The sequence below is a fragment of the Epargyreus clarus genome, unplaced genomic scaffold, assembly GCF_041222505.1.
Source record: "Epargyreus clarus isolate Ecla_fem2 unplaced genomic scaffold, WU_Ecla_fem_2.2 ptg000007l, whole genome shotgun sequence".
Lineage (NCBI taxonomy): Eukaryota > Metazoa > Arthropoda > Insecta > Lepidoptera > Hesperiidae > Epargyreus > Epargyreus clarus.
The window spans coordinates 26206648-26226260 of record NW_027332215.1 but is presented as its reverse complement, the minus strand read 5'-3'; the positions used below and the strand labels follow the sequence as shown (position 1 = coordinate 26226260).

At 34.5% G+C, this 19613-nt stretch overlaps 1 protein-coding gene and 1 non-coding gene across 2 annotated transcripts in view; both read right to left on the bottom strand.

Moving 5' to 3' along the window:
- Positions 1-19613, bottom strand: part of LOC140743745 (proton-coupled amino acid transporter-like protein acs) — a 58683-nt gene that overhangs the window by 7153 nt on the left and 31917 nt on the right. The window contains exons 2-3 of the mRNA XM_073075293.1: positions 2468-2547; positions 367-498 (exon numbers count right to left, since the gene is read on the bottom strand). Coding sequence (XP_072931394.1) covers positions 367-498; positions 2468-2547 — 212 coding nt within the window. The remainder of the gene's footprint in view (positions 1-366; positions 499-2467; positions 2548-19613) is intronic.
- On the bottom strand, positions 15122-15195 carry TRNAI-AAU (transfer RNA isoleucine (anticodon AAU)). The gene has a single exon. It is a non-coding gene; the product is annotated as a tRNA-Ile (tRNA).

Below are 19613 nucleotides of genomic sequence, written 5' to 3'. Positions count from 1 at the left end.
TCTTATGTTCTGCGGAAGTAAGGAAATGACAGGAAAAAAAGGTAATAGAATGACGGAATTTACATAGTAGGTACCTAACCTAACCTAACCTAACCTAACATGTAACTCAAAACAGAAATCAATATGAAAAGAAAGTAATATACATTTATTTGATTTTTGTTTAAAATAACAAGAAATCAATGAACTAAGCAATACTGAAATAATCAAATTTATAAATACGTTACTTTACGTAGGTAATGTACCTAATAAGTAGGTACCTAACGTACCTAAGAACGTAAATCTTTTTAGTTAAAGTTAAAATATATTTGAAACTAACGAGATAAATTAGTAGATTAGGTTATGTATATTTTTGTGTAAGGTACTTACGTGGTTGGATGGTCGACGACGCGGTTTTCGTAGGGCTCATACTCTTCTTCCTGGAGGTCTTTCTCCTTCATGTTCACCAGGAAGATGCCCTTGTCCCCCGGCCTCTTCTTCTCATCTTTCACCGGAGACAAACTGATAACAACGAGAGTCACATTTTATGGCAAGTTTAAAGCAGAAAAGTGTACTTACGATATGTAGAAAATACTATGAAGTGCACGTAAAAAAAATATGAAATAGGTATATTATAAGCCACCTCATACAGGACGGCTCCCGATAGTTTGCTACTCTTACGAACTAAGTTAGGTCGCAACACCGACCAGCCTTATTTTTTTAAATTAACCATTTTAGCTTACTTTAATTCGGTACTTAGAAAAAAAACATTAGTAATCAATATTCAATCATGTGACTTATTCAATTTGTGTGGAGTTGATCCATAGATTCCATTTAATTAGGATATTACTGGTAAACAAATTTTAAACCATAAGTAGGTTATGAAATCACACACCTACCTCATGAATGTTTCGTATCCTCTAACAATACTAAGAAAATGTGTAAAACATTTGTCGTGTGTAAAACACCCGTTTATCGATCGTACACATTTCTCGCTACATATTTAAACAACCGCACTCGGTTATGTGATTTCGTTACATAAACAATTAGCTTTTCATTTAACCCTGTTCCGTTTGTAACCTTAAAGTTTAATAACTTAGTAGCTCATAGTTTCATCACACTACACTCCTGAAGAAAGAAAATATTTCAAAAAACAAACGTTTGCACTGTATACTGTACATAACAGTGTTCTCACTTAAGGTGAAAAGTCAATTGCGGCTTTCAGTGTTTTCCTCGACTGCGCTTTTATATTGCTAGGAGACGGAACACGGGCCCGTTGGTTTGCGTTATTGATTCAAAATATTTAGCTGCTAGAGGATAAGTGCCAGTTCGCGTGCAGCCAGGTCCTCGGCGATTTAATAGAATGTCTTGTGTGATCGTCGAAAGTAAATTTTACTGTTTTAGCAAGCTTCGAGTATGTAGGTACGTACCGATATTCGAAGAAATTAAATTTCTCCATGCGAAGTAGCGCGCTTGTTTGCAATAACGAATAGGTACTACCGGTAATTTCAATATTTCTATAAAATACAATACCTAATTTAGACGTTTCAGAACTTTTTTTATTGGTCTTTTACATTTTTAGTATATTAATCTTTTACAGACCTTTACCTTTACCTTTTAGAAGACTCTCAATAATTGTATAATTATCCACTTTACTGTGAGTAAGTAGGTACCTACTATTTTATAATAAAGCGTTATTAATTATTTACCAAAATGTGTTCTTTACTATATTCCATGTAGCTAATGTGTTTGCATGTTGCCTGAATAATTTTTTTTTTATTAAATTTATGAAAGTTAATTATATCAAAAACTAAATTGTTATAAGCATTTACAATCATTCAGGTATCCGGAAATGGGTGGGCCGTTTAAAAACGATCTAGTTGTTCACCTTTGAAACAAATTGTCCTTATTGTAGAGCGTACCATTAGTTTATTATAAGGCTATTAGCATTACTAGTGGGCCCGACATTAAATAGGTACAATGTGCAATTATGCCTTGACGTCACTGTGGTTTGATTGGGAGGAAATGGAGGAGCGGGCTCGGCCAGAGGACGTGACACGCACGTACACACCTACACTTTAAACTAAGAACTAATGACGTATTTGCTATATAAATGCTTGCAAAGTATAAAAGCTCTAGATAAATACGGAAAATAATACATAACACTCGTAATATATGGCGCAGACATGGCCATAAGACTTACCTACTCTTAACACTTCTACAAAATTAAGTTGTGTGGTTGTTCGCTAATGGCTTTTATGACAATCCGCGCTTCGAAGAAAACGGCGAGTAATCCAACATGCTTACGTTATCATTGGATAGCAGTTGTTAAGCCTAGCCTGAGTTTGGCGTTGAAAACTTGTTTGCCATTGCCCTAACCTGCAGGCGTGGGATGGGCTATGTTCCAGGACTCCAAATTTCTGTCACATGATATCTAATTAAATAGCTTTAGGTATATTTAATGTGTTGATGAAAGTTATCCACTGTTTACCTGTGTGGTGCGATGTCATCGGGCTCGAAGGAGGGGTTCACCATGGGCCCGCTCTGTCTGCGCGCCCATTCTTCTACCTCCTGCAAATATAAATTGGACAATATGTACAAAACAGCGTAACTGTAGGCAAAATTTCATATATGCTTATATTGGAAACATTTTTTTATGATGCTCACATTACAAATTAATTAGGTAGGGTTGCTTTAAACGTGACGAAAAACGTGTCTTAAGAAAGCCTTTGTGCATGAGAGCTCGCACTTGTCCGATGTGGCAAACTATCTTGGTATTTCAGAGCGAAGCTTGTGCCCATCAGTGGGCAAAGTAGATTGTAAAGAACGAAATTCTAACACAGTCATTATCAAATAAGTATAACACGTAATCCTCGGCGTATGTAGGTAGGTAATTGCGGATATTTATAAATACTTTGCAAAAGTGAAATCTTGTTTTGTTTACAGAATCAATGAGCGCTGGTTATGAATGAAATTATGTGAATGCTTTTTTGACGAAATAAAGAAGACGTCGGTGGTTATGGAACGTAGGTAATAATTATCCACATAATATACCTACTTAACTAGGCCAACTTACTTTTGATAAGTATACATTTTATACTTTTACTAAGTACCTATAACACATTCTTGAATACTTGGTATTAAATATCTATATTTATCCCAATGCTCTATTTTTTCAAATTAATCAATTTGTTACATACTTGGCGAATGGCACCAGGCGTGTTCCTCTACGTGTGATAACAGAGTAATGATAAAAAATAACAATAATAATGAAAAACCGCTACACTACCCACGCTCTCTGCCTTTCAAATGCCAACGCCATGTTATTGAATACTGTCAAAGAGTAGCTGCTATCGCTAAAATATATGTAGCGACTGTCGTCAGGATAAACTTAAACCTTTCCATTAAGTACCTACTTATATTAATATAGCAGTTAGGGTGTTAAATGGATGTCTTTATGTAGGTACCTACGTATGTGGAACGTAGTGATGGTAAGAATTCCGTATCTAAATAAATGAATAAAAGTTAATCAAATAATGTTATATGATTTTAACGTTAACGGTTAAACGTTGATTGCAATGTTGCAACATTAGAATAGCGAGAAATTTCTCGTCTACTGCATTGATCTTTGCCACTATTGTGAGAACTGGATCACGAAGAAAAGCTGCAAAGCATTGAAATTGTGTCAATGTCCTGAGATAATCGCCAATTATGATTGCGTATGTATGAATGATTTTGACGCGGGTACAATAGCTGGCATAATTTTAATTGAGAGAGTAAGTAAATATACCTACGTACCTACGTAAAATAAAAAGACTGTCCAATGAGTTCCATTGGATATATATAATAAACAATTAGTGAATGAGAAAATACAGTTTTTTTAGGTTTTTACTCATAAAAAGAGCAAATTATAAAAACAAAGCTCTAACAAATATCTTGAATTCTGAAATAAACACTTTTATGAAATTTTCCACCATTTGCATGCGGCGTATGTAAACATACGGGTAGGTAGGTACATGTAATAACACTGTTTGAATGACCAAAAATTCTGAGAAGTTTACATTGGATTTCGTGATCGAGTAATTTTGTAATCATACATTTATTTAACTTCGCAAACACATCTGTTAGCTGGCCGCCCGCTAATGTCGGAGTGTTTTTAATGTGTTAGCAAGTGTCAAGAATGTGCGCGAATGTTTCATTTCGTTTCAATAACATTTTCGTCTCCCGTAATATTTGATGTGTTATAAAGATAGGACATACCTATTCTTAATTATTTTTTTGCTATCCTATCGATATGGTTTCTTTAGGCTAATTATCAGGTTCGGGTCATATCTTTCTAATTCTGTCCACAATATTGTATCTTATTAGAGTACTAACAAAAATCTGCAAGGTGGATAAGTTTTATAAAATATAGGTATGTAGTATTAAGCGCAGGTATTAAATACAGATTCCTTGACACGGTTCTCTTAGTCTCCCACCGGCTTCGTCAGTTAAACGACTGGAAGTGTCGGATTATGATAATGAAGGGGCCAGCCAACTGGACAGTAGGTACTTGCTACTAAGCCACGAGCTTAAAGCGAAATCATAGTTTGCAAATCTAGATCATTTGAAGCACTGTATCGCCAGGACATTAAAAAAATCGTCATTAATACCTAATTCAAACCTTGTCCTTATTGTAAACATTGTTTAAACCTAAGTAAATACATATCGATATTTGAATATTTGCCGCTTTTTCCTACTCTGCTATTTCATTGTGATTCCCCTTACACATGGTCACGTGACCGTAACCTGGCCGTGACCACCTTCTACTTGAATGACTTACGTATGTAGATACGAGTATGTATATATTGTATCTGGAACTTAGGTTGATGACTTCTATATTTGTTTTATGAGTGTACAGAGTTTTCGAACTGTGTTTTTACAATCAATATTAGGTACATTTGTTAATAAATGATTATGATTTTGAATGCGTAATGCCACATTTCGCTTACCCGCCGCAGTAGGTTCTTGTCTAAATATCCTAATAGGAAACCAAGCGCATTTCTTCATGCATGAGATCAAAAGCTCTTGCAAAGAAATATGAAATTTTATTATTTAACTGCTTATGATACTGGGATCATATGAAGCAACGACCATTAATATTTCGACTCTTAACACTATTCTCAAACTTCGTGTTTACTTATCCGAGAGATTTAAACCGCTCGGAGAACCTTGCTTAGCATGTGGGAATACGCTACTATAATAGCATTGCTGTTCCATGTATATGTATATAGTTTATTATAATCGTAGGTAGGCTTAGTTATACATAGCATAATAATTAATTATAAGAAATGCTGATCTTAATAGGAATTTTAATGGAAGGTCGTTTGGTCTTTAAGTTTCATAGGTTCATAAGTAGGTAGGTAATTATGTACTCTTTTAGCGGAAAAACCACCGCGCAAATGTATTTTTGTGTTAGGACTGTGTTAACACATATTTTTTCAACGTTGTCCTCAAGAGATTCAGTGCATCTGCTGTCGATAGGTTTCATGTAGCTGTCAAATATTAGATGGATTATATGATATTTTACTATAACTGCTACATTATAAAAAGACAACCAGTCGAACCCGTGTGATCCAATGGAGCTCAACTCAATTGCTTATATTGGATCATCGGATGTTTTGCTGCAAGAGACAGCTTATTACGGCGACAATAACTTTGATGCAATCAGTGCTCGACTGATCCTGTATCAGAAACAAAGCGACGTGGTGTAATTGAGATGCAGTGGATGCAGGATGCCGATCGTTACTAGCTGCGAACGGAAAACTGGGGTCACTGCATCCAGTCACTGAAGATTCAATTACGGACATCAATGTGATAAATGTCTAACGTGCTACGAACGCTGTCGATGTATACTACGTTTAAGTATAATACCAAAATAAATTAATTCATATTTTTTGATCGACAGAAATTGCGATCGCCTTCAAGTCAATATTTCCACCCTATAAATGATTTCAGGAAAATGATCTTCACAATGGCTGCTTCAAGTAGGTACGGATAGTAAGATCATGCCCTGATTATGTAAAGAAGCATCTTAATGATTATTACCGACTCTCATATAAAGCAGGGTGCATTTTTTCTCAGTCGTCATCGACGCTCGCGGGACAAAGATTAAAAAGGAGAGTCCTCAAGTCCAAATGAAACCTAATCGATAGAATCTGAACACATAATAGATCCATTTGCTTTAAGAATCATCTATTATCGGATTCGGTGATCCGCGTTTTAGCGCTTGCATCAAAGCTCATTTTGGCGATTTACCAGTAAAGTTCATGGTATCGAAAACGCGCATCTTAGCAACTACACTAATGCTGCATCGTTATCACGTTTACTTCGAGCGAGCTGTATCGAGCATCCAAAAAAAGCTGCCACCAAACATACGCAGGGTGTAAAGAATCTATATCGTCACATGCCATTGCTTACAGAAGATCCAACGTTGTACACAATTTACAACATCGTGCCTAAAGTAGGTATTAAAAAGTTATGCACATTTCAAATTTATTTTTTTATTAGCATCAACGTAACTTTTCTTAATAGAATTATTGTTTTTTTTTTCATTTAGTTACTGAAAAAATAATAAAAAACATGAAGTCAGATTTATAGACTAGTGATTCTACTGAAGTTGATCACACTGTATTCCAAACGCTTCCCACGAAACCCAGAACTGCTTCACACTAGATATAATAGCGGTGGTACCTACCCTTTTCCACGTATTATTAATATATATATATATATATATATATATATATATATATAATGTAAATTAATATAATATTAATAGTAATAGTTCATAAAATGAAAATAGTTACTTAGTTATAATTTATAATTGGAGCTTTGAATCCATTTGGCCTTGACTCCTAACAATGTATAAACCGAAAAACGAACATTAAAATTCATAGGTGTACCCAGCGTCGTTTTAATGGCTCATAAACTTATAATGTATCTCGAAAACATCATGAATTCACCAGAAAGCATACCCACACGCTTGGGAATTCTTGCTGGAGTTCGCAAAGTTGTGTGAAGTCTATCAATCATCAATTGGTCAGTGAGGAACAATACGGCCTTAACCATTCTCATCCTTAGAGGTAACGATAATTTTAATACACCAGTGAGTAAAATAATTTGTCCTTAAAAATATGGCAACTGCAATCACAGTTGGAGATATTTATTTCAGTGCATGTATTGCGAGCAAATCGCGGGACAACAAAGACTCTATTTATTGAACTGATGTTCATCATGAGAACCAATTGACTCTTGCCCTCGGTACGTTTCCTTGCAATTGCATTTTTATGTTTAACTGAGACATAAATAGCGTCATGGATTCAATGCCATCTATCTGTCTTTTTTAATTTGTGTCAATAAGATTTCTGTATCTGAGTAGGTATTTTACAATATATATCCTTATCATTGTTCCACTGCTGGGCACGGGTCTCCTCTCAGACTGAGAAGGATTAGGCCATAACCCACCGCGCTAGTCAAGTGCGTATTGGTAAATCTCTGAGCAGTGGTAACCTAATGGTTAAGAAACTTGGCGTCTCTAACGAGGGGCCCGAGGTTCAAATCCCAAGCACGCGCCTCCGATTTTGCAAAGTTATGTGCCTATTAGAAATTAATTATCACTTGATTAAAACGGTGAACAAACGAAAACATCGTTAAAACCTGCATACCTGACAGATTTATTTTTAAACTAGATGACCCGGTGAACTTCGTACCACCTAATCATGAGTGACTATCTGTACCTCGTGGTTTCACTCGTGTAATTTATGTATTATGTCCATAAACTACTGGTAAATATTAGGAAATGGCCACAGGAGAACAGGAAAATAAAAAATACAATTAAATAAAATTCACTCTACCTCTCTGCACTCTGTTATTTTTTTACCGACTTCAAAAAGGAGGTGGTTATCAATTCGGCCGGTATCTTTTTTTTATGTATGTACACGAATTACTCCGCCGTTAGTGAACCGATTTTAATAATTATTTTTTTATTGTGTTATTTTTTATTGTAGGTTCTAATGAAATTACAAAGTCAGTTCATCATTGACTATTTAAGGGTCTGATAATGTGGCTCGGAGACAAAATATGTAACTCCTCAACCGATGGGGATATTTGAGTTGTGTTTGAAGATATTTGGTGTAAGTTCTAACGAAATTGCAAAGTCAGTTCATCATTGACTATTTAAGGGTCTGATAATGTGGCTCGGAGACAAAATATGTAACTCCTCAACCGATGGGAATAATTGAGTCGTGTTTGAAGATATTTGGTGTAGGAGGTTCTAATGAAATTGCAAATCATTGACTATTTAGTTAGGTTAGGTTGGAACACATAAGACAATATAAAACTAAGCGGGCAGGGCGCGGCAGCGCCCTGCGAGCGGGCGGTTCCAATCAATGTAAATTCAGATCGTACCTTAATTCATGATCACGTTTATACAATTTTATATTGTATTAATATAAATGTTATTATGTCATCACTAAAAAGGGTAAAAAAATTTTTAACAAAAAATACAACCGACTTCTATGTCACTACATAGTAAAAAATAATTCAAATAAATGTTGGTTTAGTACATATTTCTGAAGTCGGCGCTCAATATATTTCGTTCGAATTATTTTTTACTTTGTAGTGACATAGAAGTCGGTTGTATTTTTTGTTATTTTTTTTACAAACACGCGAAAAGAAGTACCTATAACTTCAATAACGGTTTTTTTTAAAGAAAGTTTATTTACTTATAGTACTCTAATCGGGTTGTTGAATAGCTAAAAATGCTGAAACAGGTGTGTAAATAGAAAGGCGATTTATAACAGTCTTAAGGGTTGATCTAAAAAAACAAACAGTGACTCAGATGCTTCATTATGTCTTATGATAATTTTCTTAGTGCTCCAAATTAACGGATATTAAATTAAAGTTCCATACCCGATTAAACGACCCTAAAGGTTGATTTTCCAAAAACGGTGAAAAATGTGTTCTATTATTTTGAATCAAAAAGCTAAATTCCAATTTTCATAGACTTTGCTTCAAAATCTGCCGATTTCTAAACGAAGTGTCTTCTAAAGCCAAATGCAAATTTTTACAGTTTTTGCTTCCAAATTAACGGATTTTAATATAAAATTCCAACCCCTACTTAACCAACTTAAGGGTTGATTTTGCAGATATCGTAAAATAGATATTTAATTACTTTCTATCGAAATCCTATCAAATACCAATTTTCATATAGATTTGCATCAAAACTGGGGGACTTTAATACAAACTTTCAACTCTTATTTATTCACGGAAACGCGGTCGAACAGGATAAAAAGTATCCTATGTCCGTCTCCTGGTTCTAAGCTACCTCTCCACCATTTTTCAGTCAAATTGGTTCAGCCGTTCTTGAGTTATAAAATGCTTCACGAAAACGCGGTCGAACGGGATAAAAAGTATCCTATGTCCTTTTCCTGCTTCTAAGCTACCTCTCGATTAATTTTCAGTCAAATTGGTTTAGCCGTTCTTGAGTTATAAAATGACTTCACGGAAACGCGGTCGAACGGGATAAAAAGTATCCTATGTCCGTTTCCTGGTTCTAATCTACCTCTTTACCAATTTTCAGCTAAATCGGTTCAACCGTTCTTGAGTTATAAAATGACTTCAAGGAAACGCGGTCGAACGGGATAAAAAGTATCCTATGTCCGTCTCCTGGTTCTAAGCTACCTCTCCACCAATTTTCAGCCAAATCGGTTCAGCCGTTCTTGAGTTATAAGTGGAGTAACTAACACGACTTTCTTTTATATATATAGATGTACCTATGCTAAAATTATAATAATCACATAAGAAAGCTGAAATGAGTATAGTAGGCACTCGAATGATGACCGAAATGAACTAACGTGTGCCGAAAACAACAAAAACAAATTAGAAATAACCTTGGCAGACAAATATTGTTTGCCCGTCCGTTGACCGCTACAGTACATACATTAAGTAGACCTTAGAACATCTGTCACCGAATTTAAAGAAATCTTATTCAAAAATCGTTGTAGATCCGAGAGGAGTTATCCGTACAATCCACAATAAAAACCTCGAGAAGCTCTTAACACACATTACTCGTAGGTACGTTGTCAGAGGGAGCTAGAAGCTACATCAACTATTTCTTCCTATCACAATACCTAATTTTATATCAATCTTCGGCTCACAATTTCAAAATATACTTACTTACAAGAATTATTTTTCACCTATATGCTTATTTACTTCATTTTCCGTGCTTAAATTATAATATAGTATGAACTGTATCTGCACGTGCACATTGATATTCGTATGTAACAGCCTGAGAAAATATAGGAGGAGTAATAAAACTTTCATTTCAGTTGCGGGACCTCATGATATCCACGTTTTGGCATATGAACCAACTGAAGCGTATCGCGACTAGAATATAAGCAATTAAACGGTAATCATAAGTCGTGTTGTACTTGCCAAGTGACATTAATGTTTTGTTCCGTAAAATCAACTTCACGTTTTGTTCACTTTATGTTTGAGATATGAAAACGAACAAGCTTGGTAAATAAAAAATGGGAATAATACGACACCCGCACTGGACCCCAACTTTTCACGTTGAAATCAGCTAACTGAGTTGATTTTGTGAGATGCAGGGACTACTGTGCAACTAAACCAATAGCAGTCGAATATGACGTAAAAGGCAGCAATTCATCTGAAGCACATTTTGGAACTACTCCAATTGAAGATCCCATAAGCATGGATGTTCGCAAGAAACCAATAAATAACCTTATAATTGAACATGTCACGGTTGTAGAGTAGGTACTATAGAGTTGTGGAAGGACGTCAGGGTTACTAATATCCGAAAATACCATTGCTGAATATTTGGAATGACTCCAAAACGCTAGAGTACTGCGCGGGCGCTCGCACCTGCTTATTCCCATGGATTCTCAGATTAGTTTACTTTTCTTAAAATTGATCAAAAAAGTAAACGCAAAGAGCTTCATGTTAAACCTATCTCTAACCATTAATTGAAATTAGAATTAAAAAAAGTGTAGGTGATTGCGTTAAATGTGATAAAGAAATGCATAATGCTTAGAAAAAACACCTTTGCAAGTTGAGGACACTTAAACAAATATTAGCTAATCGTATAACCAAATATTGATATAAATGTTTTAATGTGGTTCTAAATATGTTTATTTTCGGATTATGATGTTGATGGAATATTACCAAGTACGTACATGAATCACGACCCGGAGCTACTATAGAATATTAGTTAGGCTGGTTTGCCTAATTGTTTACCATTAAGAAACGTCCGTGTGTGGAAAATTTAGATATGTAGGTACGAAGTGGTTTGTGGGGTATGACAACAATCTTATTTTATTATTATATTACAATAATTGTATAGTCACAGTAACCGTACCGAAATTCATATTATGCACCTTTATTTATTGTAACTGAAACATCTGTACTTATAGTTACGTCAACTTCATATAATATAAACAAATATTTGAGACAATGTAAATTACGAAGTGTCTGAGACAACTAGTTGTACGTTTTCAATATGAATTTAGTAAGTACCTAGTATTATTAAATTAGTTTAAGCAGCTGCTTCCTCCACAAGCGATGATCTTATCTTAGTGTCTGAACAATTGAAATGATTTATATAAGTAGTTGAGCTGTGCAAAAAAAATATTAAACATTCCCTTGTGGCGTATTATTTATTTATATTTTATGGAATTAACTATTTTCAACCTTCTTTATTACGAGTACCTATTTAGAATTTATGGGTTGTTAAATTATATATCCGTACAAGTTAAAAACCTGAAAACGTCAAAACTGCTGCCTATGGCTTAACCACAGATTACTGTTCCAACATAAGAACAACTACCTATATAATAATTACCTACGTATATAATGATTAATAATTATTTTCTTAAAATATTGTTTCTGTTTGTAATTCCGTATTAATATTCAATTTTGAAGTTTCCGGAATAATAGTTAAATTAGCGCTACATTTTATGCCCGGAATTTTTCCTTATCCGAAGCAAAAAGTAATGGAAAACGAAAAAACGGTCTTCATGTGATAGTTTATTAGATGTCATGTTTTTATCTATATATATAAAAGAAAGTCGTGTTAGTTACTCCACTTATAACTCAAGAACGGCTGAACCGATTTGGCTGAAAATTGGTGGAGAGGTAGCTTAGAACCAGGAGACGGACATAGGATACTTTTTATCCCGTTCGACCGCGTTTCCTTGAAGTCATTTTATAACTCAAGAACGGTTGAACCGATTTAGCTGAAAATTGGTAAAGAGGTAGATTAGAACCAGGAAACGGACATAGGATACTTTTTATCCCGTTCGACCGCGTTTCCGTGAAGTCATTTTATAACTCAAGAACGGCTAAACCAATTTGACTGAAAATTAATCGAGAGGTAGCTTAGAAGCAGGAAAAGGACATAGGATACTTTTTATCCCGTTCGACCGCGTTTTCGTGAAGCATTTTATAACTCAAGAACGGCTGAACCAATTTGACTGAAAAATGGTGGAGAGGTAGCTTAGAACCAGGAGACGGACATAGGATACTTTTTATCCTGTTCGACCGCGTTTCCGTGAATAAATAAGAGTTGAAAGTTTGTATTAAAGTCCCCCAGTTTTGATGCAAATCTATATGAAAATTGGTATTTGATAGGATTTCGATAGAAAGTAATTAAATATCTATTTTACGATATCTGCAAAATCAACCCTTAAGTTGGTTAAGTAGGGGTTGGAATTTTATATTAAAATCCGTTAATTTGGAAGCAAAAACTGTAAAAATTTGCATTTGGCTTTAGAAGACACTTCGTTTAGAAATCGGCAGATTTTGAAGCAAAGTCTATGAAAATTGGAATTTAGCTTTTTGATTCAAAATAATAGAACACATTTTTCACCGTTTTTGGAAAATCAACCTTTAGGGTCGTTTAATCGGGTATGGAACTTTAATTTAATATCCGTTAATTTGGAGCACTAAGAAAATTATCATAAGACATAATGAAGCATCTGAGTCACTGTTTGTTTTTTTAGATCAACCCTTAAGACTGTTATAAATCGCCTTTCTATTTACACACCTGTTTCAGCATTTTTAGCTATTCAACAACCCGATTAGAGTACTATAAGTAAATAAACTTTCTTTAAAAAAAACCGTTATTGAAGTTATAGGTACTTCTTTTCGCGTGTTTGTAAAAAAAATAACAAAAAATACAACCGACTTCTATGTCACTACAAAGTAAAAAATAATTCGAACGAAATATATTGAGCGCCGACTTCAGAAATATGTACTAAACCAACATTTATTTGAATTATTTTTTACTATGTAGTGACATAGAAGTCGGTTGTATTTTTTGTTAAAAATTTTTTTACCCTTTTTAGTGATGACATAATAACATTTATATTAATACAATATAAAATTGTATAAACGTGATCATGAATTAAGGTACGATCTGAATTTACATTGATTGGAACCGCCCGCTCGCAGGGCGCTGCCGCGCCCTGCCCGCTTAGTTTTATATTGTCTTATGTGTTCCAACCTAACCTAACTAAATAGTCAATGATTTGCAATTTCATTAGAACCTCCTACACCAAATATCTTCAAACACGACTCAATTATTCCCATCGGTTGAGGAGTTACATATTTTGTCTCCGAGCCACATTATCAGACCCTTAAATAGTCAATGATGAACTGACTTTGCAATTTCGTTAGAACTTACACCAAATATCTTCAAACACAACTCAAATATCCCCATCGGTTGAGGAGTTACATATTTTGTCTCCGAGCCACATTATCAGACCCTTAAATAGTCAATGATGAACTGACTTTGTAATTTCATTAGAACCTACAATAAAAAATAACACAATAAAAAAATAATTATTAAAATCGGTTCACTAACGGCGGAGTAATTCGTGTACATACATAAAAAAAAGATACCGGCCGAATTGATAACCACCTCCTTTTTGAAGTCGGTAAAAAAATAACAGAGTGCAGAGAGGTAGAGTGAATTTTATTTAATTGTATTTTTTATTTTCCTGTTCTCCTGTGGCCATTTCCTAATATTTACCAGTAGTTTATGGACATAATACATAAATTACACGAGTGAAACCACGAGGTACAGATAGTCACTCATGATTAGGTGGTACGAAGTTCACCGGGTCATCTAGTTTAAGTAATAAAAATATATTCAGCCTAACTTACATGTGACCGGTTTTCATTACTTGTTATTTAACTTTACAGTTTGTTTATAATCTCAATATGTTTGACGCTCCTTGCAGTGTCCCGAAGTGTATCTAAATTATATAATACTAAAGTGCTAAGGGGTATATCCGATCAAATCCAATATCCGGCACTGCTATATAACACAAGGCTCAACCACAATATAAGGATTATAGATATTTGTACTGTGGCTCAACGATGGTTCCCACGATTTTATGTCAACGCAACTTAATTAAAAACGTTCATCATTAACTTAGATTACCTACTTACATTAAATTAAATATTTGAAACAGAAACCAAATCTTCGGTCGGTCAATGATTTTAATAAAGAAAATAATTCGATTAAGTAAATACTTATAATTAAGTAGCTAAAACTCGCACACTAAAAACCAACAAGTATGTTTATCAAAACAAATACAGGTCTGTGGTAGTTACGAATTCGCCGTATTATTTTTATGAAGTCGAGGTACTTCGATGTCAATATTTAGGTACTATATCTAAATTGATAAATGCCGTATTTTTTACAAGTATTAGGTTTTCTGTTTTATAACAGCAGCGCATACCACTGCTGTGATCTTGTTTGAAGTAGTTACTTAAGGTTAGCATATGACTCACTTTAGGTGGGACCATATTATAAAAAAATATTAATCGCAATGCTAAATTACTTAAATCTAAATCGCTTTTAAGAATAGTTTCAACTTGTTTTTATATGAAATATTTTTTTCCTATGATTATTTACTACTGTCATCATGCCCATTTCAGATTATACGAGTTATATTTTAACATATTTTAATATTTTTTCTAACCACAAACAAAATAATACGCATATACCACTAATATACCAAATTGATTAAAAATATACCGACCTCTCTTAATTATTATAGTAATCTACTTTAAATAAAAGTGGCCCATGTGGGGATCGAACCCGCGACCTTCGCGTTATTAGCACGACGCTCTAACCGACTGAGCTAATGGGCCATTGCAGGATATCTTCAATACGGGAACAGGTTATAGAAAATACTGTACTGCGCATGCGTGAAATGGGGGTAAGGGGTGGCTGTGGGTGAAATGATAGAAGGGGTATGTTCGGAACTAAATTATATTACGCCAGATACTTGATAATACTGCTGTTCTGTGAAGATGTTACACGATATGAACAAGAAAACTTATGTTTAAAATGGGTTCTAAAGGACACAGTTAAATTTGATCGTGATGGGACAACCCGTACACGTCGATCGTAACAGAACAGTCCGGATGGCGATCACGGAATGGCACTACAACATTACACTTCTCGATTTTATTAGTTCGGGTGTCCTAATCGCCGCGCTAACACCAAGTTATGGATTTATATTCAAGTCGAGTTCATATGTTTTTACAGTCAAAGTGACCAAATAGCTATTATACATAATGACTGGTTATTATGTACAATAACTAATTTGTCCAGACAATGTGATAAAATAATCCCTTTATCCGGCTGTTATATATAATAACAGGTTAAAATTAGTCAAAGTAATAAATTTGTTATTGTAACAGCCCGAAGTAGGGTAAATCTTAAGATTAACTGAAATTATTAATGATGAATTCTGTTATATCAACGTCATCTTGATGGTTGTATCACAGTAACTATAGTTTAGGTCCGAATTATCGTGAATCGGACTTCCCCGCTCACAGGGCGCTACAGCGCCCTGTTCGCTTAGTTTTCTATTGTCGATTGATTAGGTTAGGTTGGAACATAAAAGAAAACACAAAACTAAGCGAGCAGGGCGCGGCAGCGCCCTGCGAGCGAATGAGTCCAAACCGTCCGAGCTCAGTATGTACTTAAAATATAAAAAAGCGATAGCTATCACATTTAAGGTAAGGGGTGTATTTTTATTAATCCACCCCATAGCTGATTTACGTACATCGTGTACAGAGACTAAGCGAAAAACATCTCAACATGTCTACTATTCGACATGTGGAAATTATAAAATAACAACAACAATATAATTATGCTTAAAGACAATTGATATAGAAACTTACAATCTTTACCTATACTTGTTTTATTACTTTATCCAAGTCTTTGAAGATAGTTTATATAATGGCTGGTTAATGTGATTAATTCCGTGTTATTTATCACTTTGACCAAATTGAGTAGATATTATACATAATGGCTAGATATTATGTATAATATCTGAATGATAAATTCTTACTTTGGTTGTAACATATAAACTCAAAAGAGGATTGTAAACTAATATTAATCGACTTAAAATAACAACTGTAACTGACGATTTTAATAACCACATCAGGGTGGGGGAAAATGTTCCGATGAGTTATCACAAATGATGAAATCTATATAGGTATGCGAACAGCATTTATTAAGTTTTGATGACGATAAACGGATCGCGATCATGATTTAAAAATGTATGGATAATTTATGATCAAATGCATCAATCTGTCAATCTTTCTGTTAGACTATCAATCGATCACGATTACAGATTTTGATGATTGATCGCAATCCAGTTTGATCCCCCTTCCTCCCTATTTGCAATCGATGTCCGTTACGGCTCTACCAGCTAGTTTAAGCATCGGCGAGTAACGTTTTGGGCACATATTGGGTACAAAACAAATACAGGTCTGTGGTTTTGGGGATTGCATCGATGAGGCTGCTTAGTCGTTTGCTACTTCAGTGTACATCATGGACAGCATTACCATGACCAAATGGTAATTGTATGTCCATGATTTTCAAGACAATTAACTGTCCTAGGAATAGTATTATTTCTGGGGTCGGTGACTGTTAGGTTATCTGTTACCCCTGACAATTAATTTGAAGCGTATTGTGTATGTATTTTGTTTTGTTTTTGTCTACTGGTGTATAGGCGTAGCGTAGCAAAATGACATTGATACATTAAACTTGTATTAAATGAGCAATAAAGCCTAGACTGATGACTTGAATAAACAATAAACTGCTTGTTTCTGTTATAAATAGTGTCATCAGTTCTCCGTTCAAATATATTGGCGATATTTAGAGAAAATTGACATATCGCCGTTGTCTCACTTTTGGCAAAGATCGAAGCAAATTGTGTTACAACAAACAGATGTTATATGGAAGAAACAGTTGGAAGCCGCGCAAGACGCGTCTCAAACGCCGCAACATCTCCTGGCAAGTTGCGCATGCCGGATTTAGCGGAGATTAGAATTCGTCCAAATATGAATGGACAAATATGCGGCAGACTGATAGGGTTATTACGTCTTAATGGTTTAAAAAAGGTTTCATATTGTTGATTTTTCATAATTTCCCCTATCTTCTTTCAGATATTCAATGAATCAATTTATCAATTCAATGATAAGCAATTGAACACGAGAAAATAATCAAATGCCTTTGAATAAGTGGATAAGTTCATAGTCCACCTGATAGTAAGTGAGTAATGCCGCCCATGGACATCTGTAATCAACCCCACAGGATTAGAATCCTACCAGAGGTCGGCCACATATGCGTCGCTACTCATGAGGTCTAAGCTGGAACGCCTCGGAAACGTATGTTTCCCTTAATAAACCCCTTAAACCAGAACACACCGGTGCTTAACACTGCCGTTATAAAAAATAAATACAAATAAAAATAAAAAGAGATCTACTTTCAAGTAGTTATTGTTCTTTTCTCAACTTAAGGTTATGTTGAGGATGCAGAAATCCTATAATTACTCCGCATTGTATTGTAATATGAAGGATATGATTATGGGCGAGAGACGTACCTCGATCGTTTATCATTAATTAAATATAAATTTGTTTGTTAGATGGAGTAATCATCATCACTAATAATTACTGCATCTGTGTTCAATGTCTCGGATCTTAGAGTAGTTTATCTCTATGCTAGAACTTATATTTTGGTGTATCATCGAAGTCTGTAGATTTCGGTGTCTGTTTTTTCCTATTTTATGACAATAATAGACAACCCTACGTCCGCCGTCCACGCCGGTCGCCAACAGCCGCCTGGCGGGCGGAGCTGGCGCTTGCCGAAGTTTCGTCATTTTTTTCCCCGAATGCTATTTCAGATTTGAAATGTTTTCATCTAAATTATTTAGCGCCTTTTGGACGAAGCAAGGTCAAATGCCGGACTGAAGATTTTCTATTTTTATAGAATTTTCACAAAAATATGCGCATATTCATATCTAATAGTCAGAATGTATACTCTACATAATTTTTCACATTTTTCTTGCTATAAATATTTTGTCATATAACTAGGATCAGGAAATATATATTTTTTAATTTCTTCCTTTCGAATTCTGGATGGTCAATGAACACCATGGGAAATATTTTGGCTACTAATACAATAAACTATTTTGTATCGCTGGTTTGAACAAGATGTAGAGACAAATTTGGCAACTCTATTGGCGTTAGCATTTATCAAACTCTACATTGCTAATACGATTGGAATACTATGCATAAAGACAAGCATATGATGCAACTAGATATATTTAACAACTGCCATTTTTCTAAATTAATAATATCTGTACAAATATTATATGAGAATATGAATCCTACTTAATCTTTGTACGGCTTATACCTACTCCAATTCCCATCAACGCCCGTGAGCCGGTCCTGTAATGATCACTTCTAAACAATTTTTGCCTATTTTCGACATTGGTTCGACATTGGTCAACTATTGCCTAAAAATTGTTAATTCTCGAAATTAGGCAGGCAAAATTTGTTAAGAATTATTATTTTATACAAATACAGATTTACAGCTAAGAAACCAAGTATGCAAAAGAATGAATTAGTAACATCAAGAAAATAAATAATTACAAAGTTGTTGTCTATCTAAAATATCATCTTTTACTTTAAGTAATGTTTGAATGCTGAACAGCAGGCTATACCTATCTGGCTTGATAATGTATACGGGCACTCAACAAACCCCTGGTTCAACATAAATCAAGCGAGAAACTGCAAATTGCATTCGATATAGCATAATGAACAAAAATCGAGGTTTACGTGTTATCGCCGTGTCGACATTAACAATAACATTTTCTTAGTAATTCTATCAATAGGAATAGGAATTAATGCATTCATTCTATGTTTTTGTAATTCATTATAAGTACAAACCATTTTCGATAATGAATAAAAAATACCTAATGTTTCAGGAAAGGAGATGTTTCATTTTCGGCCATCTCATGTACACTATATCTAAAAAACACGAATAATTTGTATAATTGAAGAAAAATATACATAAATTTTGATAACCTAAAGTATTTCTGTTTAAAAATATTTAAAATAAGCATTCCTCATTAAAATATTAAATATGGCGGGATACTGTCAATGTCAAGTTTTCAAAACTGTCGATATCGGTCAGGGAAGCTATCTGTACCCCACACATAGGTTACTATACTCTTTGGATGTCGGTAATTCTGTATTTCGCTGTTTTT